General features: G+C 51.0%; 1 protein-coding gene across 1 annotated transcript; it reads left to right on the top strand.

The window, feature by feature from the left end:
• The first annotated feature begins 2906 nt into the window (after nucleotides 1-2906).
• fam113 (family with sequence similarity 113) lies at nucleotides 2907-24958 on the top strand. The gene is made up of 7 exons (XM_087997780.1): nucleotides 2907-2981; nucleotides 8271-8350; nucleotides 18033-18256; nucleotides 18771-18921; nucleotides 20385-20628; nucleotides 20790-20954; nucleotides 24764-24958. Exons 1-7 carry the CDS (start codon nucleotides 2909-2911, stop codon nucleotides 24940-24942), a joined length of 1116 nt encoding a protein of 371 aa, XP_087853906.1. The 5' UTR covers nucleotides 2907-2908; the 3' UTR covers nucleotides 24943-24958.
• The last annotated feature ends 485 nt before the right edge of the window (nucleotides 24959-25443 follow it).

The raw sequence follows: 25443 nt of genomic DNA, 5'->3' as shown, positions 1-25443 counted from the left end.
TCCGGCCCCGCTGACCGTCCCCGCTCCGGCCCCGCTGACCGTCCCCGCTCCGGCCCCGCTGACCGTCCCCGCTCCGACCCCGCTGACCGTCCCCGCTCCGGCCCCGCTGACCGTCCCCGTTCCGTCCCCACTGACCGTCCCTGCTCCGTCCCCACTGACCGTCCCTGCTCCGTCCCCACTGACCGTCCCTGCTCCGACCCCACTGACCGTCCCCGCTCCGTCCCCACTGACCGTCCCCGCTCCGTCCCCGCTGACCGTCCCCGCTCCGTCCCCGCTGACCGTCCCCGCTCCGACCCCACTGACCGTCCCCGCTCCGTCCCCACTGACCGTCCCTGCTCCGTCCCCACTGACCGTCCCCACTGACCGTCCCCGCTCCGACCCCACTGACCGTCCCCGCTGACCGTCCCCACTGACCGTCCCCACTGACCGTCCCCGCTCCGACCCCACTGACCGTCCCCGCTCCGTCCCCACTGACCGTCCCCGCTCCGTCCCCACTGACCGTCCCCGCTCCGACCCCACTGACCGTCCCCGCTCCGGCCCCACTGACCGTCCCCGCTCCGTCCCCACTGACCGTCCCCGCTCCGACCCTGCTCCGTCCCCGCTCCGACCCCACTGACCGTCCCCGCTCCGACCCCACTGACCGTCCCCGCTCCGTCCCCACTGACCGTCCCCGCTCCGACCCTGCTCCGTCCCCGCTCCGACCCCACTGACCGTCCCCGCTCCGTCCCCACTGACCGTCCCCGCTCCGACCCTGCTCCGTCCCCGCTCCGACCCCACTGACCGTCCCCGCTCCGTCCCCACTGACCGTCCCCGCTCCGTCCCCCACTGACCGTCCCCACTGACCGTCCCTGCTCCGTCCCCACTGACCGTCCCCGCTCCGTCCCCACTGACCGTCCCCGCTCCGACCCTGCTCCGTCCCCACTGACCGTCCCCGCTCCGTCCCCACTGACCGTCCCTGCTCCGTCCCCACTGACCGTCCCCGCTCCGTCCCCACTGACCGTCCCTGCTCCGTCCCCACTGACCGTCCCTGCTCCGTCCCCACTGACCGTCCCCGCTCCGTCCCCACTGACCGTCCCTGCTCCGTCCCCACTGACCGTCCCCGCTCCGACCCTGCTCCGTCCCCACTGACCGTCCCCGCTCCGTCCCCACTGACCGTCCCCGCTCCGTCCCCACTGACCGTCCCCGCTCCGACCCCACTGACCGTCCATGCTCCGACCCCACTGACCGTCCCCGCTCCGACCCCACTGACCGTCCCCGCTCCGACCCCACTGACCGTCCCCGCTCCGACCCTGCTCCGTCCCCACTGACCGTCCCCACTGACCGTCCCCGCTCCGACCCCACTGACCGTCCCCACTGACCGTCCCCACTGACCGTCCCCACTGACCGTCCCCACTGACCGTCCCCGCTCCGACCCTGCTCCATCCCCACTGACGGTCCCGCTCCATCCACACTGACCGTCCCCGCTCCATCCACACTGACCGTCCCCACTGACCGTCCCCGCTCCGTCCCCACTGACCGTCCCTGCTCCGTCCCCACTGACCGTCCCTGCTGACCGTCCCCGCTCCGTCCCCACTGACCCATGAGCCTCAGCTGTGTAACACCCGTCACCCTCTGAGGCCCCAGCCCCAGCCTCTGTCCCCTCGAACCCTCCGGCCCCAGGAACAGACATCAGCGTACCCCCTTCAGCAACAGCTGAGGCCCCAGTGGAAGGAGTGGTCAGCATTGTCCCAGTGTTTCCGAACGATAGCTGGGATTGTCCAGGGAATGCTATAATCAGGAGGGGTGTTCAGAAGGTGAATAGCACCAATCGCAATCCTTGGGTGGGAGATGTTCACAACGAGAGAGCATACTTTTACAGAGAGAGGAGAAAGAGTTAAAAGGGACCCGAGGGGAATGTTTTTCCACAGAGAGGGTGGGCTCGCTGTGGAATAAACTGCCTGAGGAAGTGGTGGCTGCACAGAGAGAGGTATCATTACAAAGATAATCGGCCACACACAGGGAAATGGGACTCATTTAGCTTCTCATTTGGAGATGCCGATGTAGGACTGGGATGGACAACGTTAAAAACCCCACAACACCAGGTTATAGTCCAACGGGAAGCACTATCTTTCGGAGCGACGCTCCCTGACGAACGTCCATGTTTCTGAATAAAGCCATCCGAGTGTCAGGGAACTCAATCCCATCTTCCCAAACTGCTCACTCACAGCCCTCACTCCAGGGGCTCTCAACATAAACAGGACCATTCATTCTGGCTGATGGATGATTGGCTGGTTATTGATTGATTGGCCCCTGGTGATTGGTTGGTTATTGATTGGCCCCTGGTGATTGGTTGGTTATTGATTGGCTCCTGTGATTGGTTGGTTATTGATTGGCTCCTGGTGGCTGGTTGGTTATTGATTGGTTCCTGGTGATTGGTTGGTTATTGATTGGCTCCTGGTGATTGGTTGGTTATTGATTGGTTGGCCCCTGGTGATTGGTTGGTTATTGATTGGTTCCTGGTGATTGTTTGGTTATTGATTGGCCCCTGGTGATTGGTTGGTTATTGATTGGTTGGCCACTGGTGATTGGTTGGTTATTGATTGGTTCCCGGTGATTGGTTGGTTATTGATTGGCCCCTGGTGATTGGTTGGTTATTGATTGGCCCCTGGTGGCTGGTCAGTAAGTAGTTGTCCTGGGCCCTATGGAGTTTCAGTGATAAGGACAGCAATCAATGCCCTGGCTCTGATTGGTGGAGCAGTGGGTGCTGAAAGGTCAGAGGGTAAGGTAATGGTTGGGGGAAAGGGGAAGGATGTGGAGGGGGATCTGGTACCACCCTGGGCCTTGTGTGTCCCTGAGATCCCTCCCCTTGGGCAGGTTATCGATGTAGTTATTGATTGATTGGTTATTGATTGTGTTTCCTCAGGAGGTGATGGCGGGTCTGGGGCCAGAGCGGGTACGACTTCTTCTTCAAAACAAACACCTGGTGGTTCTTGGGGACTCTGGTAAATATACCCCCCACTCCCCCCTATATATATATATATATACACACCCCACACACCCAGCCCCTCTAATATATATGTACACACCCCACACACCCAGCCCCTCTAATATATATGTACACACCCCACACACCCAGCCCCTCTAATATATATATACACACCCACACACCCAGCCCCTCTAATATATATATACACCCCACACACCCAGCCCCTCTAATATATATATACACCCCACACACCCAGCCCCTCTAATATATATATACACCCCACACACCCAGCCCCTCTAATATATATATACACCCCACACACCCACCCCCTCTAATATATATATACACCCCACACACCCAGCCCCTCTAATATATATATACACCCCACACACCCAGCCCCTCTAATATATATATACACCCCACACACCCACCCCCTCTAATATATATATACACCCCACACACCCACCCCCTCTAATATATATATACACCCCACACACCCACCCCCTCTAATATATATATACACCCCACACACCCACCCCCTCTAATATATATATACACCCCACACACCCACCCCCTCTAATATATATATACACCCCACACACCCACCCCCTCTAATATATATATATACACCCCACACACCCACCCCCTCTAATATATATACACCCCACACACCCACCCCCTCTAATATATATACGCCCCCACACCCACCCCCTCTAATATATATACGCCCCCACACCCACCCCTCTAATATATATACGCCCCCACACACACCCCTCTAATATATATACGCCCCCACACACACCCCTCTAATATATATACGCCCCCACACACACCCCTCTAATATATATACCCCACACACCACCCCTCTAATATATATACGCCCCCACACACCCCCCCTCTAATATATATATGCCACACACCCCCCCTCTAATATATATATGCCACACACCCCCCCTCTAATATATATATGCCCCACACCCCCCCTCTAATATATATATATATGCCCCACACACCCCCTATATTATATATATGACCCACACACCCCCTCTAATATATGACCCACACACCCCCTCTAATATATGACCCACACACCCCCCTCTAATATATGACCCACACACCCCCCTCTAATATATATATATATGACCCACACACCCCCCTCTAATATATGACCCACACACCCCCCTCTAATATATATATATATGACCCACACACCCCCCTCTAACATATATGCCCCACACACCCCCCTCTAACATATATGCCCCACACACCCCCCTCTAATATATATGCCCCACACACCCCCCTCTAATATATATGCCCCACACACCCCCCTCTAATATATATATGCCCCACACACCCCCCTCTAATATATATATGCCCCACACACCCCCCTCTAATATATATATGCCCCACACACCCCCCTCTAATATATATATGCCCCACACACCCCCCTCTAATATATATATGCCCCACACACCCCCCTCTAATATATATATGCCCCACACACCCCCCTCTAATATATATATGCCCCACACACCCCCCTCTAATATATATATGCCCCACACACCCCCTCTAATATATATATGCCCCCCCCACACCCCCTCTAATATATATATGCCCCCCCCACACCCCCTCTAATATATATATGCCCCCCCCACACCCCCTCTAATATATATATGCCCCCCACACACCCCCTCTAATATATATACCCCCCACACACCCCCTCTAATATATATATGCCCCCCACACACCCCCTCTAATATATATATGCCCCACACACCCCCTCTAATATATATATATGCCCCACACACCCCCTCTAATATATATGATCCCCACACACCCCCTCTAATATATATATGATCCACACACCCCCTCTAATATATATATGCCCCACACACCACCCTCTAATATATATACGCCCCACACACCACCCTCTAATATATATACCTAACACACCCCCATATATACCCCACACACTCCTCTAATATATGTTCCCCCCACTCTCTAATATGTATACCCAACACCCCCCTCTAATATGTATGCCCCACACCCCCCTCTAATATGTATGCCCCGCTCCCCCCACCCTCTATACCGAACACCCCCCCCATATATACCCCACGCCCCCACCCTCTATACCTAACACCCCCCATATATACCCCACGCCCCCACCCTCTATACCTAACACCCCCCCATATATACCCCACACCCCCACCCTCTAATATATATACCTAACACACACCCATATATACCCCACACATCCCCACTCCAATATATATATATCCCACAACACCATTCTAATATATATATCCCACACCCACTCCTATATACCCCACACACATCCTCTAATATATATATCCCACACCCCCTTTATATATATCCCACACACACCCATATATACCCCACACCCCCCTCTAATATATATACCTAACACACCCCAATATATACACCATACCCCCCACACACCCCAATGTATGCACCCCCCGCACCCCCGCCAATGTATGTACCCCGCACCCCCCCTCTAATGTATATACCCCACATGCCCATGATATACCCCACACTTCCATGTATATACCCCCCACACCCCCTCTACATCGTGGAAACAGGCCCTTTGGCCCAACAAGTCCACACTGGACCGCCGAAGCACAACCCACCCATGACCCTACATATATATGTATACCCCGCTCCCCCCTTACCTAACACTATGGGCAATTTAGCATGGCCAATTCACCTGACCTGCACATCTTTGGATTGTGGGAGGAAACCGGAGCACCCGGAGGAAACCCACGCAGACACGGGGAGAACGTGCAAACTCCACACAGTCAGTCGCCTGAGGCGGGAATTGAACCCGGGTCTCTGGTGCTGTGAGGCAGCAGTGCTAACCACTGTGCCACCGTGCCACCCATGTATGTGTGTGTGTGTGTATGTGTATATATATATATCACACTCACCCCTATATATATATACCCTACACCTATATATAATATATCCTACACCCCCTTCTATATATATATATATACACCCCCCCCACCCCTCATATATACACACCCCACCCCCAATATATACCCCACACACTCCCAATATACCCCCTCCAATATATACTCCATGCACTATATACACCACGTGCCCCTCCCCAATTCATACCCCCACTTTATGCACCACTTTATACCCCACACCCTGACCCCAATATATATCCCACCTCCTGACCCCAAATATACCCCACACCCCCTCAATATATACCCCATGCCCTGACCCCCAAAAATACCCCACACCCCCTAAATATATGCCCCACACCCTGACCCTCAATATATACTCCACACCCCCTCAATAGATACCCCTCAATATATACCCCACACCCTGATCCCCAATATATACCCCACACCCCCTCAATATACACCCCACCCACTCAATATATACCCCATGCTCTGACCCCAAATATACCCCATGCCCCCCTCAATATATACCCCACACCCTGACCCCAAATTCCCTCAATATATACCCCACACCCCGGCCCCAAATCCCCTCAATATATACCCCCCACCCTGACCCCAAAAATACCCCCAACACCCCCCTCAATATATACCCCACACCCTGACCCCATATATACCCTACACCCCCTCACTATATACCCCACACCCTGACCCCAAATCCCCTCAATATACCCCCAACCCCGACCCCAAAAATATACCCCACGCCCCCCTCAATATATACCCCACACTGACCCCAAATATACCCCACACCCCCTGAAATATATACCCCACCCCCGACACCAAATATACCCCACACACCCCTCAATGTATACGCCCTGATCCCCAAAATATACCCCGCACCCTGACCCCTCCATGTATGCCCCCGCGCCCCCCTCCATGTATGCCCCCGTACCAAGTATGCCCCACACCATCCTCAATATACACCACACACCCCCTCAATATATACCCCACACCCTGACCCCAAATATACCCCAAGCCCCCCTCAATGTATACTTCCACGCCCTGACCTCAAAAATACCTCCACACCCGACCCCAAAAATACCCCACGCCCCCCTCCATATGTACCCCACGCCCTGACTCCAGATATTCCCCACACCCCCTCCAGATATAACCCACACCATGACCTCAAATATACCCCACACCCCCCTCAATATATGCCCCACCCCTCAATGTCTGCCCCACGCCCCCCAATGTATACCCCTCACCCTGACCCCAAATATATCCCACACCCCTGCCAATATATACATCACGCCCTGACCCCAAATATACCCTATACTCCACGCCCTGACCCCACACCCCCCTCGATATATACCCCACACCCTGACCCCAAATATACCCCACGCCCCCTCAATATATACCCTCTTCTCCCCCCCCCCCCCCCCCCCCCCCAAAAAAAAACAAATGCCTGGTGGTTCTGGGGGACTCTGGTAAATATACCCCACACACACCCCCAATATATACCCCCATGTATACCCTGCCCCCCATGTATACTCCCCTCCCACGTATACCCCCCACACCCCATGCCTCAGTATACCCCCCACACCTCCAATATATACCCTACCCCCTTCCATCTCTACCCCCATGCTCCCCTCAATCTCTACCCTGCACGCCGCCCCCACAATAGATACCCCCTCAATATATACCTCTCACACCGACCCCAAATATACCCCACACCCCCCACACCCAAAACAAACACCTGGTGGTTCTGGTGGACTCTGGTTAACATACACTACACCCCCACCCACAATATACACCCTTCAACCCCTCTCAATATATACCTCACCCCAACATATACACCTCTTCACTTATACTCACCTGCCTGGTAAATATACAACTCGCTCCCCCACATACACCCCCCACAGTATATATACACCCCCACATGTAAATGTACACCCCCACCTCCCAAAGTGAAAACACAAACCCCGTAAAATAAAGACCCTGCACATATCCCCATATACACCTCCCAGTAAATATACACTCCCCCCCCCCCCCCCCCCCCCCCCCCCCCAATAAATACTTCCAAAGTAAATACACCCCCCGTATACATGCCCCGATAATCCCCCCACCCCGCCCTGGAAACGGTGATCGTGAGCGGGAAATGATGAGAGAGTTAATATTGTTCCCAAAGCACTGGGTACATGGAGCCCCCAGATAATGGTGTTCACCTGCCCTGTGATAGGGAGACAGTAGAGGGGCTGAATGGCCTGAAATGCCTGTAGTTCCTGTTGAATCTGTTGGCCCTGATGTCCATCCTCCCCACCCCCTGGTCTGTCTGTCCTTCTGCAGCAGTAATCACTCTCTTGTCCTTTTTAAATTTTCAGTCCAGCGGACAATCTACAAAGACCTGGTGCTGTTCCTGCAGACGGAGAACTGTCTGTCAGCTGGTCAACTCCGCAGTAAGGTGCAGTGAAACACAAGATGGTTTAGGGGCCATGCAGGGTAACTGTGTGTGTTTGGTTGGGAATGTTGGAGAATCTCAGCAATCGCTCCTGGTGGGGAAGGTATGGATGGTGGGGTCAGGGAGAGGATGCATCCATTAGGATGATTCCCAATATTTAGGGATTGCTGTGTGAGGGAGAGTTAACCAATTGGGACTCTACTCCCTGGAGAGTTCCTGAGGGGCTTCACTGGGTCAATGAAGAGGTTTCTCCTCATGGGAGAGTCTCCAAACCAGAGGGTATTGCCTCAACAAAAGGGGCAGCAGTTTAATGGTGCCGAGGAACTCTCTGCAGCAAGACCTACAGGACTGGAGGACTCATCAATATTTAAGGCAGCGATAAAGTCTTGATCATCTCGGGAGTTGAGGGTTACAGCAGAAAATACAGGAAAGTGGACCTGAGGAATGTCAGGCTTGAGGGGCTGAATGGCCTGCTGTTGTACCTATTTCTTTGGGCCTGACAGGGTATGAGAGAATGGGGATGGTCAGCTTTCAGAGGTTTTTGGGTTTGGTGGGAGGAGCTGTGGGTGGAGTTTGGATCATGGGAGAGTATTGGGGATTGAGATCAGGAGTTGGGTATATAAACTTGTATTGATTCCCCCCTATCCCTTCTACATGCCCTTCAAGGTCAGTTTGGGAAATGAACAAATTCTAATCTAGAAACTGTGATCACATCCACTGACATCCACGCAATCGCCAATCTCCCCACTTCCCCATTCTGCTGGACTCAGTGTGTCCTTTTCAAGTTGGATAATTTGCTCACTATTCCCAATGTCTGTTGTTGCCATTGTGGCAAGGATAGTGTCAGCCCAGTGCCCTCACCAGGGTGCGGGCAGAGCCTTGGGGGGGCACTGGCTAGTCCTGGAGTTCCTGCAAATCTTCTACATCCTCAGGGTATGTAAGGAAGTGGATCTTGAAATGGTGACTACTTTGGTTGTCTTCTTGGTGGGTTGGTACGGTAACACTGACTCCCACCCCCCAACCTTTTAAAAAGGGAGGCAGAGTGAAAACCAGAAATGTGAGGTGCTGCATTTTGGGAAAGCAAGTCTTAGCAGGACTTATACACTTAATGGTAAGGTCCAAGGGAGTGTTGCTGAACAGAGAGACCTTGGAGTGCAGGTTCATAGCTCCTTGAAAGTGGAGTCACAGGTAGATAGGATAGTGAAGAAGGTGTTTGGTATGCTTTCCTTTATTGGTCAGAGTATTGAGTACAGGAGTTGGGAGGTCATGTTGCAGCTGTACAGGACATTGGTTAGGCCACTGCTGGAATATTGCGTGCAATTCTGGTCTCCTTCCTATCTGAAAGATGTTGTGAAACTTGAAAGGGTTCAGAAAAGATTTACAAGGATGTTGCCAGGGTTGGAGGATCTGAGCTACAGGGAGAGGCTGAACAGGCTGGGGCTGTTTTCCCTGGAGCGTCGGAGGCTGAGGGGTGATCTTATAGAGGTTTACAAAATTATGAGGGTCATGGATAGGATAAATAGACAAAGTCTTTTCCCTGGGATCGGGGAGTCCAGAACTAGAGGGCATAGGTTTAGGGTAAGAGGGGAAAGATATAAAAGAGAGGATTGTTAAAGTGGAGATTTGAGGCAGCCCAGGGAATTCCTTGTGGACTCAGACCTGTAAAGCCTCTCTCTTGGTTTGTCCTGGAGATTGTACTCTTTGGAATAAAAGTTCTTACAGACAGTTGAGTTTAATTTTAGTCATCCCCTTTATTCACTAACAGCATCACTGTTACAACATAACACTGATACCTATAAGCTAAACTAACCAGGTTCTAATCACCTGGGAGAGTAGGGTACCAGGGTACCTTCAAGTGACCCAGCAGACTACTCCGATGTAATGATACAAAGTGGCTTCCTTTATACAAACATTTACAAAAACGTCGCATGTTCTTAATTAGACAGATAACAGTGAAAGGCAATAATTTGTGAGGAAGACTGGTTAGTTGACAGGTTTGTGTGCGCTTGACTGATCACTCCTACAGACCTTGAGTTACCCATCAAATGGGAAAAACAAATCCAGCTGAGTTAGGCGTCTGCTGGCGGGATAAGGTCCTATAAAGAAGTACCAGTCTAAATTCAGTGGGAGATGTCATAAGGTAACCCTGCACAGCTCGCATGTCTGATATCCTTGTTTAATGAAATAGCTCCTTAGCAAGGAGGGCAAACTTTTGACCATAAAATGGCTTCCTGACGTTGTTTCAGAATCACTTCAATGTTCAGTTTAGAATAATTTTAAGCTGGGAGCAGATTCCTGCTTTTTATCTTAAGCACAGAATCATTCTGTACCTGAGGCTGCGATGTTACTGCAAGGTTGTATTTAAAATGATTTAAAATGATTAATTTGTCTCAAATTAAATATGCTGCCTTTTCAGGGTTTTGATTCCAATTCAAATAAGACACTAAGATCTGATTAGTTAGGATTGACAGTGAGACCGTCTGTAGAGTGGTCTACAAGAACAACAAGTAAACTAAGGCTTCATCAGCATTTACCTTTTACAGAGTTTGGATTTAATAACTGGGAGTGGCTACTCAATATCATCAAAGTCCAAAATGCAATGAAATTTAATCCATAGCAGATAAGCAAGAAGTTAATTTTCTACTGGCTCCAACTAAAACGGTCTCTCTCTAATGTCCTTTTGAACTCTCAAGTCAGTGTTTTGTAACAGCGAAGTTTTTTTTGTCTGCCCTGCTTGTAAGGGGTAATAAGAATCCATTATAATGACAGCATCTGACCGTTAATTAAAAGCTTTTGATTGTACAGAGTTTCACTTCAGGGTCAGAATCAAACACTGTCATTCATTTCACAATGGTGTCCTGTTCACACAGATTCACCGATGCTGAGGCAAATAATCTTAACTGCCTAACAGTATCCTGTTATCACTTGGTCAGCCCAGGTGTCCCTATCTTCTACATTCCTTGAGACCCCCCCCCTTTTCCTGAGCCTTCCCGCCTGTCTATTTCCTAGTGCAGTAAATGTATTCTATAATTCAGCATTACATTTTACTCTAAATGTTTAAAGACAAGTTTTCAGGCTGTAGACTTTCTCAGGGTGATGGAGGCTGGTACAATTACAGCATTTAAAAGGCATCTGGATGGGTATATGAATAGGAAGGGTTTGGAGGGAGATGGGCCAAGTGCTGGCAGGTGGGACTAGATTGGGATAGCTGTCGGAATGAGCGAAGGGCCTGTTTCAGTGCTGTACATCTGATTCTGCAACTCATTGAGTCTGATGTTAGCTGTGCAGAAAATATTGGAGTCCATTATATAAGTTTTAATAATGGAGCACTTAGAAAACAGAGACAGATTTGGACACAGTCAGCAAGGAGTTCCAAAAGGGAAAATCTATTAGAATTTTTTGAGTATGTAACTCAGAGGGGATGGGGGGTGGGGGGGAAGCCACTGAATGGGATTTATTTGGACTTTAGAAAGCCATCACCAAAGTCCCACATGATGACAGATTAAATCTGTAAACTTCAAGTGGATGAGGTTGGGGAAAGTGGAGATTGGAGCTGGATGGAGCACTGGACAAAGAGAGAATAACTGGGTGTGTTTCTGAAAGGCAGGCAGTGATTAGTGGGGTCCCGCAGGGATCAATACTGGCACCTCAGCTATTCACTATATCTGATCCTGATTTAGACGAGGGAACTTAATACAGTATCTCCAAACCTGCAGATAATCCAAAGCTGGGATTTGGACAGGCTGAGGGAGTGGGCAGATGCATGACCAATGCAGTATCGTGTGGATAAATGTAAGACTATCCACTTTGAGAGTAATAAACAGGAAGGCAGATTTGTACCTGAAAGGCTGGCTGTCAGTTGAGAGAGGGGAGTTATCAGTGAGATCGAGGTATCCTGTACAAGCTGCTGAAGGTGATGAAGGCCCTTGATCATAAGGGGGTTCAGGAACCAGAGCAAGGATGTCCTGAGTGATACAGGACCTTGGTGAGAGCTCACCGGAGTGTGGAGTAGAGGTTTGCTCTCTGTTCCTGAGGAAGGATGTTGTGGTAATGGAGGGAGGGTAGTGAAGGGTTACCAGACTGATCCCTGGGGTAGCAGGACTGATGGATGTGGAGAAACTGGATTGGTTAGGATTCCATTTGCTGGAGCTTAGAATGCAGGAAAGATTCTTTGAAATCATCAACCTGAGTCAGTACAAAACCAAGGTGAACGCAGGAAGGATGTTCCTGATGGAGTCCAGAACCAGGTGAAGGATAAACCATTTAGGACTGAGATGAGGGGGAATGGTTTCATCCAGACTGAGTCTGTTGCCATATCTGGCACCGATCGTGATGGAGTTAACAATGTTACATGTTTTCAAGGCGTTTGATGTATTCTGGGCTGAAGGGTGTGGGGAGGAAGCAGGGTACCATGTTGAATGGCTAGCTGTGATCATGCTGAATAACCCTACAGGTCTGCTTCACTAAAGGTCTGTCCCTGCTCCGAGATTCAATATTCCCATATTCCCACCTTGTCTTCAGTTCCAGGCAGTTGGCATGAGAAAAGGACAGGTGTCTGACTGTAATTGTACCAGGATTTGTTGAACCCATGTGTGCAACAGTTTTGTTCTCTTTAGGAACTGAAAGGTGCCCTGACACTAAGCCAATCATCGTGAATAAATGATTTGGTGGCCATCATGGAGACATGGTTACAGAATGGTCATGACTGGAATTAAATCTCCAGGGGTACCAGACTAGCCTGAAGGACACAGACAGGAGGGTAAGGGAGGTGGTGTAGCTCGGATATTCAGGGACAACATCGAGTTGAGGTCAAATCCATTTGGGTGGAAATGAGGAATTCCAAGCAGAGAAAGTCACTGATCGGTGTAGTCTCTAGGCCCCCAACTAATAACATCACATCGGGACAGGCAATAAACAAGGAAATAACTACTGCCTGGAAATATGGTCCGGCTATTATCAGGGGGGATTTTAATCTGTATGTAGATTGGTCAAACCAGCTGAGTCAGGATCGCCTCGGAAGAGTTTGTTGAGTGTATCTGCGATAGTTTTCTTGAACGGTATGTAATGGAACCAACGAGGGAGTAGGGCTGTCCCAGATCTGGTCCTGTGTAATGAGACGGCAATGGTCAGGGTTCCTCTCGGAAAGAGTGATCACAGTCTGGTTGAGTTTAGAATACAGAGTGTGAAGATAAAATCCAATCCCAGGGTCCTGTGCTTGAATAAGGGGGGACTGTGATAGAGTGAGGGAGGCCCTGGCTAAAGGAGAGTGGACACAGACATTATGGTGTGACCACTGACGAGCAGTGGGGGACCTTCAGCGCCACTTTTCAAAGTGCTCAGCAAAAGTATATTCTGGTGTGAAGGACTGACTGTAAGAGGAGGGGTAATCTGCCATGGGTGTCTGAGGAAATAAGGGAGGCTATCACCGTGAAAGGGAAGGCATACAAAGTGGCCAAAAACATCAGGAGTCTAGATTACATTACATTAGATTACAGTGTGGAAACAGGCCCTTCGGCCCAGCAAGTCCACACCGACCCGCCGAAGCGAAACCCACCCATGCCCCTACATTTACCCCTTTACCTAACACTATGGGCAATTTAGCATGGCCAATTCACCTGACCCTGCACATTTTTGGATTGTGGGAGGAAACCGGAGCACCCGGAGGAAACCCATGCAGACACGGGGAGAACGTGCAAACTCCACACAGTCAGTCGCCTGAGGCAGGAATTGATCCCGGGTCTCAGGCGCTGTGAGGCAGCAGTGCTAACCACTGTGCCACCGTGCCGCCCACCTGATTGCAAAAACTTTCAAGGTCAAGAGAAAGCCACAAACAGAGCTGGGAAGCAAAGTAAGAGAAAAAACTAGTACAGATAGCAAAGGTTTCTATAAATATATAAAACGACAGAGTGGCTAAAGTAAATGTGGGTCCTTCAAGGGTGAGAAAGGGGCAGTTAGTTATGGGATATGAGGAAATGGCTGAGGCATTGACCAGGTCCTGTCAAAGCCTCCCTGAGAGCGTCAGTGGCTAAGGGAGGACTCCCTACTGGAGTCCACTCCACCTTCCCCGGTTCTTTCCCTGAGATCGTTCAATTACCTGGAATAAGATTCTTCCAGGCAGTCCATTAAGGTTTAGCACATTTATTGAAACATTTACTCCAGTATCACAGTTACAGTGCAACAGGGCACCAAGCCCTAGTCTAAATAGAGGTTGTAAAACCTCAGAGTAATGGTACCAGCACTTACCAATCTCGAGCTCTCGGACAACGCTTTAGGATTGATCCAGTTCTTTCCCACTAAACATGTCGGTCAAGCGCCTGCTGCTGAACATGTCCTCCCCACATTCCTGCTCTACCTGTGATGGATGTTAGTCTTCTGATCACATGACTGGAATAACGATGGTGATTGTACTGCCCTTGTCCTGACTCGGGTGCTGGGATTAAGTGTTAATAACCTCTAAAGTTTGGTCACATACTCATTACCTCATTTTCTTGTTTAGACCTGATTACTGACTGTGTTTATTTTGTTGTCTTAAACCCATTCCTCATTGCTTTCCACCTCCCACGCTTGAAGTAAATTCTTTATTCAAACTCCTTTTGTCTTCCCCTGGAGGTACTTGAAGTGATCTCTGTCCAAGGCTTCTGTCCCTTCTTAATGACTAATTGTTCAGGGTTGTAGCTGCCTAAAGTTGTTGTAGCTCCCAGCACCTTCCCCTGTAACCCAAGAAATGCAAAAGTTGCGCCCACACCTCCCCCCTTACTTCCCTCCAAGGCCCCAAGGGATCCTTCCATATCCGCCACAAATTCACCTGCACCTCCACACACATCATTTACTGCATCCGCTGCACCCGATGTGGCCTCCTATACAGACAGGCCGCCTACTTGCGGAACGTTTCAGAGAACACCTCTGGGACACCCGGACCAACCAACCCAACCGCCCCGTGGCTCAACACTTCAACTCCCCTCCCACTCCACCAAGGACATGCAGGTCCTTGGCCTCCTCCATCACCAGACCATGGCAACACGACAGCTGGAGGAAGAGTGCCTCATCTTCCGCCTAGGAACCCTCCAACCACAAGGGATGAACTCAGATTTCTCCAGCTTCCTCATTTCCCCTCCCCCCCCCCCCCCCCACCTTGTCTCAGTCCCAACCCTCAAACTCAGCACCACCTTCCTAACCTGCAATCTTCTTCCTGACCTCTCTGCCCCCACTCTGGCCTATCACCCAAACCCTTCCACCTATCGCATTTCCAACGCCCCTCCCCCAAGTCCCTCCTCCCTACCTTTTATCTTAGCCTGCTGGACACACCCTCTCATTCCTGAAGAAGGGCTCATGCCTGAAACATCGATTCTCCTGTTCCTTGGATGCTGCCTGACCTGCTGCGCTTTTCCAGCAACACATTTTCAGCTCTGATCTCCAGCATCTGCAGTGCTCACTTTCTCCACAGTGGAGGACACTAATAACCTGCCAGTAAGTGACAAAGGTAGGTGAGGACCCAGAAACCATCCTTATTACAGAAGAGCTAGTGTTGGGCAAGCTAATGGAGCTCAGGATAGAGATGGTAAAAACCAGGACTGCAGATGTTGGAACCAGAGTCTAGATCAGAGTGGTGCTGGAAAAGCCCAGCAGATCAGGCAGCATCCGAGGAGCAGGAGAATCCGCATTTCCGGCAAAAGCCCTTCATCAGGAATAGTTGCCCGAAATGCTGACTCCCGATGACTAAGTCTCCTGGCCCTGATGGAATGCATCCCTGGGTACTAAGAGATGTGGGGGAGAAATAGCAGGTGGACTGGCAGTAATTTCCCAAAATTCACTGGACTCTGGGGCAGTCACAGCAAATTGGAAAACAGCAAATGTGGCTCCACTGTTTAAAAAGGCAAGTAACCTCTGTAGTGGGGAAGATACTTGAGTCTATTATCAAGGGAGAAATAGCAGGGCATCTTGAAATAATCTTTGAGGCTGCTGCGTAAGGTAAGGATGCGTGGTGTCGGGGGGAGAGTATTAGTGTGGACAGAGGATTGGCTGACTGACAGGAAACAGAGTGGGGATAAATGAGTGCTGTTCTAGTTGGTGATCAGTGACTATGGTGTCTCTCAGGGATCAGTGTTGGGACCACAATTACTTACAATCCATATGGATGATTTGGGGTTGGGGACCATTTGTATTTGCCGATGACACTGACACTAAGGTGAGTGGCAGAGCAAAGTGTACAGAGGACAGGGAAACTTCAGAGGAACATAGATACATTGGGTGAGTGGGCAAAGGTCTGCCAGATGGAATACAATGTTAGTAAATGTGAAGCCATCCGTTTTGGTAGGGGTAACAGCAAAATAGATTATGACTTGAATGGTAAAAGTTGCAGGATGCTGCTGTGCAGAGGGACCTGGGTGTCCTTGTGCATGAATCACAGGAGGTTGGTCTGCAGGTCTGACAGGTCATTAGGAAGGCACGTGGAATATTATCCTTCATTGCTGAAGGGATTGAGTTTAAAAGCAGGAAGGTTATGTTGTAGCTGTATAGGGTGCTGCTGAGGCCACCCCCTGGAGTACTGTGTGTAGGTTTGGTCTCCTTACTTGAGAGAGGATGTACTGGCTGTGGAGGGGCTGCAGAGGAGGTTCACTCGGTTCATTCTGGAGTTGAGGGGGTTGGCTCATGAGGAGAAACTGAGTAGACTGGGATTATACTCATTGGAATTTAGAAGAATGAGGGCGATCTTGTAGAAGTATATGAAGAGAATAGATAAAATTGAAGTAGAGAGGAATTTCCACTGGTGGGTGAGACGAGGACAAGAGGACATGGTCTCCAGGTTAGGGAGCAGGTTTAGGACTGAACTGAGGGAGCTTCTTCACCCACAGGGTGGTTAATCTAAGGAATTCCCTGCCCAGGGAAGTGGTTAACGCTACTTCACTGATCACTTTTAAAGCTAAGATAGATTTTTTTTTGAACAGTAAAGGAATAAGGGACATTGTGAGAGGGCGGGTAAGTGGAGCTGAGTCCGTGAAAAGGTCAGCCATGGTTGTATTGAGTGGCAGAGCAGACTCGAGGGGTTGAACGGCCTCCCCCTGCTCCTGGGTCTGATGTTCTTGTGTTCTTTGTAAATGTTTTTTTTAGATTAGATTAGATTAGATTACTTAGTGTGGAAACAAGTCCACACCGACCCGCCGAAGCGTAACCCACCCATACCCCTACATTTACCTCTTACCTAACACTACGGGCAATTTAGCATGGCAAATTCACCTGACCCTGCACATCTTTGAACTGTGGGAGGAAACCGGAGCACCCGGAGGAAACCCACGCAGACACGGGGAGAACGTGCAAACTCCTGAGGCGGGAATTGAACCCGGGTCTCTGGCGCTGCGAGGCAGCAGTGCTAACCACTGTGCCACCGTGCCGCCCACATGTGTGGGGGATGTGTGCATATACAGACAGCACATGGGGTGATCTTTAAAACCTGCCGACTGATGGGGCTGGGGGGGGGGTCTAGCATTAAGACTGTTTCCCCCTCCCCTCGCCCAGAGTCAGGATGGGTGCCTAATCCTTGAAGACTGAGATGAGGTGTCATTGGACCCAGGAGGGTGTGAACCTTTGGAATTGTCTGCACAGGGATTTTGCCGTGAGGAAGGTGCAGTGTTGTTGTGTTCCATCCTTCCTGTGAGGGGCTGACTAACTTGGCATGTTGTGTTTGAAGGGGGAGCCAAGCTTCGAGGGAGACCAGCTGATTGAAGGAGGGAAGCTGAGTAACAGTACAGAATATCGGGAAGTCCGACTGTATCACAGCCCCACTCATCTCCTACAGTTTTATTTCATCACACGGATTTACTCTGACTACGTGGACAGGGTCTTGACTGGTTTCCAAAGAGAACCACAACCTGATCTCCTCATTGTTAACTCGTGTGTCTGGGATATCTCCAGGTATGGAGCTGAGAACCGGGGCGGGGGATTGCAATGGCAGAGAGACCTGACTTATTGGGCAGGTCAGATCTCTGGTGAAATCATGTTCCATTGAGGTCTCTTTGTCTGTCTGTAATATGCAAAGTTGTCAATTCAGTTTTAATAAATAACATTATTGATGGAAGGTAACGATAGCATTGAATAAACCAGACTATCTTCGTATAATGCAGAGAAAGTCGGGGCTGGAGATCAGTGTGGTGCTGGAAAAGCACAGCAGGTCAGGCAGCATCTCAGGAGCAGGAGAGTTGATTCCTGATGAAGGGCTTGTGCCTGAAACATCAATCCCCCTGTTCCTCAGATGCTGCATGACTTGCTGTGCTTTTCCAGCACCACTCTCTGTGACTATTTTCATATAACACAAACTTGTGAATGTCCTTCTGAAGTTGCTTCTCATCATCCTCGATTCAGCTCTCTCTCCCTCTCTCCCTCTCTTTCTTCCTCTCCCCCCCCCTCCCCCTCCCCCTCCCCCTCCCAGGTATGGTTCCAATTCAATCGAGCAATATAGAGAGAATCTGGTCAAATTCTTCAGACGGCTAAGAGAGGTCCTCCTCCCAGAATGCCTTGTGATCTGGAACATGGCGATGCCTCTGGGTGAAAAGATCAAAGGTGGCTTCCTGATACCAGAGGTACGGTCATCAGAAATGCTGCCAGAGCACGGTATAATAGTGACTCATGTATCACCTTCAAAGCAGACTTTGGTCAGGGAACATCTAGCTGTTTATAAAATGAGAACAGTACAGGAGCAGGCCCTTCGGCCCAGGGTGTTGTGCTGAACATGATGCTGAATTAAACTAATCCCATCTGCCTGCCCTTGGTCCATATCCTTCCACTCCTTACATATTCATGTATTTATCTAAAAACTCCCCCTCAAAGTCTCGATTGTCTCCCTGGCAGCGTGTTCTAGCCTCCTACCACTCTGTGTAAATGCCTTGTCCCTCACATCTCCTATAAACCTCCCCCTCTCACATCTCCTATAAACCTCCCCCTCTCACCTTCCAAGCCCCTTGTTATTAGACACTTCAACTCGAGAAAAGATTCTGAATACCAAAATACAGAAAATTTACAGCCCCGGAACAGGCCCTTCGGCCCTCCAAGCCTGAGCCAATCCAAATGTACTGTCTAAACCTGTCGCCCAATTCCTAAGCATCTGTATCCCTCTGCTCCCCACCTACTCAGGCATCTGTCCAGACGCATCTTAAATGAATCTACTGTGCCTGCCTCTACCACCTCTGCTGGCAACGTGTTCCAGACACCCACCACCCTCTGTGTGAAGTACTTGCCGCGTGTATCCCCCTTAAATTTCCACCTCTCACCTTGAAAGAGTGACCTCTCGTTATTGAATCCTTCACCCTGGGAAAAAGCTTGTCTCTATCCCCCTGTCTATACCCTTCATGATTTTGTAAACCTCAATCAGGCCCCCCCTCAATCTCCTTTTTTCTAATGAAAATAACCCTAACCTACTCAACCTCTCTTCATAGCTACCACCTTCCACACCAGGCAGCATCCTCGTAAACCTTCTCTGCACCCTCTCCGAAGCATCCACATCCTTTTGGTAATGTGGCGACCAGAACTGTACACCGTATTCTCAATGCAGCCAAATCAATGTCTTGTACAATGTTAACATGACTTGCCAGCTCTTATACTCAATACCCCGTCCAATGAAGGTGAGCATACTATATGCCTTCTTGACCACTCTGTCCACCTGTGCAGCAACCTTCAGGGTACAGTGGACCTGAACTCCCAGATCTCTCTGCCCATCAACTTTTCCCAAGGCTCTTCCTATCAACCCTATCTCTGTATCTCTATTTTATAGAACTAGTGCTTCCAATTAAACCCATTGGACTATAACCTGGTGTTTTTGATTTTTTTTTAATTAACTTCCTGGTATGTGGTGACCAGAATTGAACACCGTCCTCTATGTGGCCGAACCAAACTCTAATAAAGCTGCAAAATGACATCCTGCCTCATGTACTCTAATCCCTGACCAATAGATGCCCCCCCTTGCCCTCTGCCCCCCCTTGCCCTCTGCCCCCCCTTGCCCTCTGCCGTGTGTTGCTTGTGTTTAACGTGCTGTGTGTTTTGGATATAGTTGCAGTCCCTGGAGGTGAGCTTGCGTTACGATGTGATTGAAGCTAATTTCTACAGTGCCCTTTTAGCTGATGCTCATGGCTTTGATGTGTTAGACTTGCACTACCGATTTCGGTTTGCACTGCACCATCGAGCAGCTGATGGTGTTCACTGGAGCCACGTTATTCATCGGCAAATTTCCCAGCTCCTGCTCGAACACATTGCGTCTGCCTGGGGTGTGGCTCTGCCCCCTGGGAAACCACAAGGTAACATGATATCAGCTCCTGCTCTCCCCCCTCTGCCCCCTCATCAGTCAGGACAGGGTAGGAGGCACAAGCCCCAGTCCCTGACTGAAGGGGGCAGTGCGCTGCTCTAGATGCATTCATGTGTTACCTGTAACATCCTGATCCATGGGTTCTGTTCACAGCCTCAGTCCCAAGGGAGGTACTGGCCCTCCCAGTGTGTCGGTCACAGACCTGGCGAATGCCCAGTAGTAATGCTGCTGAAGTGGGCTTCATCGATGACTGTCTGGAGTCCAGCTGGGGTCAGCCTTTTCCAGGATACACCAGCTTCCACAACATGAACTACAACGGTATGATAGACACTTACTCAGTTCACACAAGACTCTTGGCTTAGGCTCACTGTGATAGAGGGGAGGGGGTTAGCCGGTGCTGGGAGTGGGGAGTTTGTGGCGACAGGGGGATGGGCTAACTCACACTTGAGGCTGTCACTTTTGGATAATGTATTTGGAGTTACAATGACTGCTATTGCAGTACAAATGGCTACATGAAGTCCAAAGGTCTGGCAGAAGATAGTGCAAACTGGCTGGACACTCCACTGAGGAGGGGGTTAATGGGAACACTGTAGCAGTTACACCACAGGGAGGGCAGCAAGGTCTGCCTGGTGCTGCTCCTGGCATGCCCTCCCGCACTCTCCATTGAACCAGTGTTGATCCCTTGGCTTGGTGGTAATGGTTGAGTGGGGGATATGCCGGGCCATGAGGTTACAGATTGTGCTGGAGTACAGTCCTGCTGCTGGTGATGACCCACAGTGTCTCATGGATGCCCCGTCCTGAGTTGTTAGATCTGTTGAAGTCTGTCCCATTTAGCAGGGTGACAGTGCCTCACAACACAATAGAGGGTATTCTCAATGTGAAGGTGGGGACTTTGTCTCCACAAGGACAGTGCGGTGGTCACTCTCACCAATACTGTCATGGTCAGATACACCTGCAGCCGACAGATTGGTGAGGATGAGGTCAGTATGGTTTTCCCTCTTGTTGGTTCCCTCCCCACCTGCCTCAGACCCAGTCTAGCAGCGATGTCCTTTAGGACCCGACCAGCTCGATCAGTAATGCTGCTGCTGAGCCACTCTTGGTGGTGGGACATTGAAATCCCCCACCCAGAGTACATTCTGTGACCTTGTCACCCTCAGTGCTTCCTCTGAGTGTTGTTCAACTTGGAGGGGTAATGATTCACCAGCCGAGGGAGGGCGGTAGGTGGTAATCAGCAGGGGGTTTCCTTGTCCGTGTTTCACCTGAAGCCATGAGACTTCATGGGGTCCGGAGTCAATGTTGAGGATTCCCAGGGCAACTCCCTCCCCACCGTATCCCACTGTGCTTCCCCCCCTCTGCTGGGCCTGTCCTGCCGGTGGGACTGGGCCTATCCAGGGATGGAGATGGTGGGGTCTGGGACGCTGTCTGAGGTATGATCCCATGAGTATGACTGTGTCAGGCTGTTGCTGGACTAGTCTGTGAGACAGCTCTCCCAGTTTTGGCACTAGGCCTGTGATGAGGGCCAAGTGCTGGCAAATGGGACAAGATTAGTTTAAGATATCTGGTCAGCATATGTGACCCTGTTAATAAGGACGAGTTTGCGCGGTCGATGGCTATTTTTTTGCTGTTGTCATTTCTGAAGTCTCGGTCTGTCTTTTCTGTTCTTGAGTGAGCAGCAATTGGTCCAATAGAATGGCTTGCTGGGTCATTCATTGGGCAGCTGAGAGCCAACCACAGAGTGGTGGGACTGGAGTCACGTATTGGCCAGACCAGGTGAGATGTCCTCTGAAGGATCTCAGTGAGGCAGATGAGTTTCTTCCGACCATCAGCTGTGGTTTAATGGTTGAGGAGATTCAACCATATTGGGAATAAAGAGTCTAAATCCCATCATTTACTGTGATTGGATTTGAACCTGGGACTCCAGAACTTGAGCTGAGTTTCTACATTTATGGTTGTTGCTGGAAAAGCACAGCAAGCCCGGCAGCATCCAAGGAACAGAGTCCACATTTCAGGCAGGAGCCCTTCCTCAGGAATGAGGCTGGGAGCCTCTGGGGTGGAGAGCAAAATGAGAAGGGGGTGGGGGCTGGGGAGAAGGTAGCTGAGTGTGATGGGTGGATGGAGGTGGGTGTAAAGGTGATAGGTCAGAGGAGGGTGGCGCAGGTCATGAGGGCAGTGCTGAGCTGGAAGGTTGAAACTGGGGTGAGGTGGTGGGAGGGGAAATGAGGAAACAGTTGAAGACCACCTTGATGCCCTGGGGTTGAAGTGTTCCGAGGTGGAAGATGAGGCATTGGGGGCTGGGGAAATGGAAGTCTTGGAGTCGGTGGAGGGCGTGGGTGGTGTCTCGAACGTATGTGGGGAGTTCCTGGACTAGGGGGGATAGGACAGTGTCGAGGTAGGTGGAGATAAGTTCAGTGGGGCAGGAGCATGCTGAGACAATGGGTTGGCCAGGGTGGTCAGGCTTGTGGATCTTGGGAAGGAGGTAGAACCGGGCAGTGCGGGGTTCCTGGACTATGAGGTTGGAAGCTGTGGGTGGGAGATCTCCTGAGGTGATGAGGTTCTGTATGGTCTGGGAGATGATGGTTTGGTGATGGGGGGTGGGGTCATGGTCGAGTGGGCAGTAGGAAGAGGTGTCCTCAAGTTGGCGTTTGGCTTCAGCAGTGTAGAGGTCAGTGCGCCAGACTACCACTGCGCCCCCTTTATCCACTGGTTTGATGGTGAGGTCAGGATTGGAGCAGAGGGAGTTAGCTATAGCCATGATATTAGTGTGATCCTATCGCCCCCTGGGCTCAGGGGTTCAGAGTTTGACTAGTGTTGGAGACACTGGCCCATCTGTGAGGCTGGGAGTTACGTGGATGGCATAGAACTTAGAACAATACAGTGCAGAACAGGCCCTTCGGCCCTCGATGTTGTGCCACCCTATGAACTATTCTCAGCTTGTTCCCCTACACTAACCTGTCATCATCCATGTGCTTATCTAAGGATTGTTTAAATCTCCTTAATGTGGCATGTTCCAAGTTGGTCATACCCTCCGCTCAAAGGATTGAAGGGAAGAGGAGAATGGGTGGATTAGATTACTTAGTGTGGAAACAGGCCCTTCGGCCCAACAAGTCCGCACCAACCCGCAACCCACCCATACCCCCTACATTTACCCCTTACCTAACACTACGGGCAATTTAGCATGGCCAATTCACCTGACCCTGCACATCTTTGGACTGTGGGAGGAAACCGGAGCACCCGGAGGAAACCCACGCAGACACGGGGAGAATGTGCAAACTCCACACAGTCAGTCGCCTGAGGCGGGAATTGAACCCGGGTCTCTGGCGCTGTGAGGCAGCAGTGCTAACCACTGTGCCACCGTGCCGCCCACATGGTTTGGTACAAGGGGGAAATCTTCACCCAGAGAGTGGGGATGTTGTGGAATTAAATACCCCCTCCCTGTGATGTTCATTCTGCCCCTGTCCCTCCTTCCCAGACAGTGATTCCAGATTCCCACCATCTCCTCTGAACCGCCAGGCCCCTCTGCTCACTGACCCCTCCATCAAGGGGAATCTATCTTCAGCCCACTCAAAGCCTAGAGAATCTCCCCTGTAGGAGAAAGTGAGGGCTGCAGATGCTGGAGATCAGAGCTGGAAATGTGTTGCTGGAAAAGCGCAGCAGGTCAGGCAGCATCCAGGGAACAGGAACATTCCTGAAGAAGGGCTTATGCCCGAAATGTCGATTCTCCTGTTCCCTGGATGCTGCAATCTCCCCTGTACCCTGTCCAGTGCAAGCCAGCCCTGGAAAACCTACACTGCGTGCTCTCTCGGCCAGGACAATGACGAGACCAAAACGGTAGCGTGTACTCTGGGTGTGACCTCTCCAAACTGCTGGGTCGAGTGGAGTGGAGTTCACAGCCAAACCATCCGTGAATGGGCCACTCTCTCTCTGAACTCCCATCGTTCTTGGGAAAGGCGCTGTATCTGTTATTGTGAACTTCCTGGGTAGATGGAGACCAGCAGCTGTTAACTGGGATGAGATAGGAAGACTTTAAATGATGGGCTGTGGACCTTGCCCTGGAGTGGGGAGGGGCTTTGGCCTAGTGTGCCCCCCTGCCCATCCCCCAGCACTGACCGGTACTGTTTCGGTTTCAGATCATTTGTCAATGCGTACCAACTCTCTGCCCAGGCTCCAGGACAACTGGCATCAATCAGCACAACAGACCAGGAGCTCCAGGGTGCCCCGGAATAACCAGCTCGTAATGAGACATCGACAGTTACACAGCAGGATCCCAGTCCCATACAACCTGCCCCATTACAGTGGTCTCCACTAAGCAGGGCTGTGGGAGGGGAGTGTGTGTGTGTCGGAGAGGGTCAGGGCTGTGGGAGGGGGGTGTGTCTCTGAGAGGGTCAGGGCTGTGGGAGGGGTGTGTGTGTGTGTGTCTCGGAGAGGGTCAGGGCTGTGGGAGGGGGGTGTGTGTGTGTGTCTTGGAGAGGGTCAGGGCTGTGGGAGGTGTGTGTGTGTGTGTGTCTTGGAGAGGGTCAGGGCTGTGGGAGGGGGGTGTGTGTGTGTGTGTGTGTCTTGGAGAGGGTCAGGGCTGTGGGAGGTGTGTGTGTGTGTGTGTGTGTGTGTGTGTGTGTGTGTCTCAGAGGGTCAGGGCTGTGGGAGGTGTGTGTGTGTGTCTCGGAGAGGGTCAGGGCTGTGGGAGGGGGGTGTGTGTGTGTGTCGGAGAGGGTCAGGGCTGTGGGAGGGGTGTGTGTCGGAGAGGGTCAGGGCTGTGGGAGGGGTGTGTCTCGGAGAGGGTCAGGGCTGTGGTAGGTGTGTGTGTGTGTCT

The sequence above is a fragment of the Chiloscyllium plagiosum genome, unplaced genomic scaffold (genome assembly GCF_037043375.1).
Source record: "Chiloscyllium plagiosum isolate Xiang-an unplaced genomic scaffold, Cpla_swu_hap1 HiC_scaffold_1, whole genome shotgun sequence".
Lineage (NCBI taxonomy): Eukaryota > Metazoa > Chordata > Chondrichthyes > Orectolobiformes > Hemiscylliidae > Chiloscyllium > Chiloscyllium plagiosum.
The sequence above is the reverse complement of the archived record's forward strand: the minus strand, read 5'-3'. Positions and strand labels throughout refer to the sequence as shown.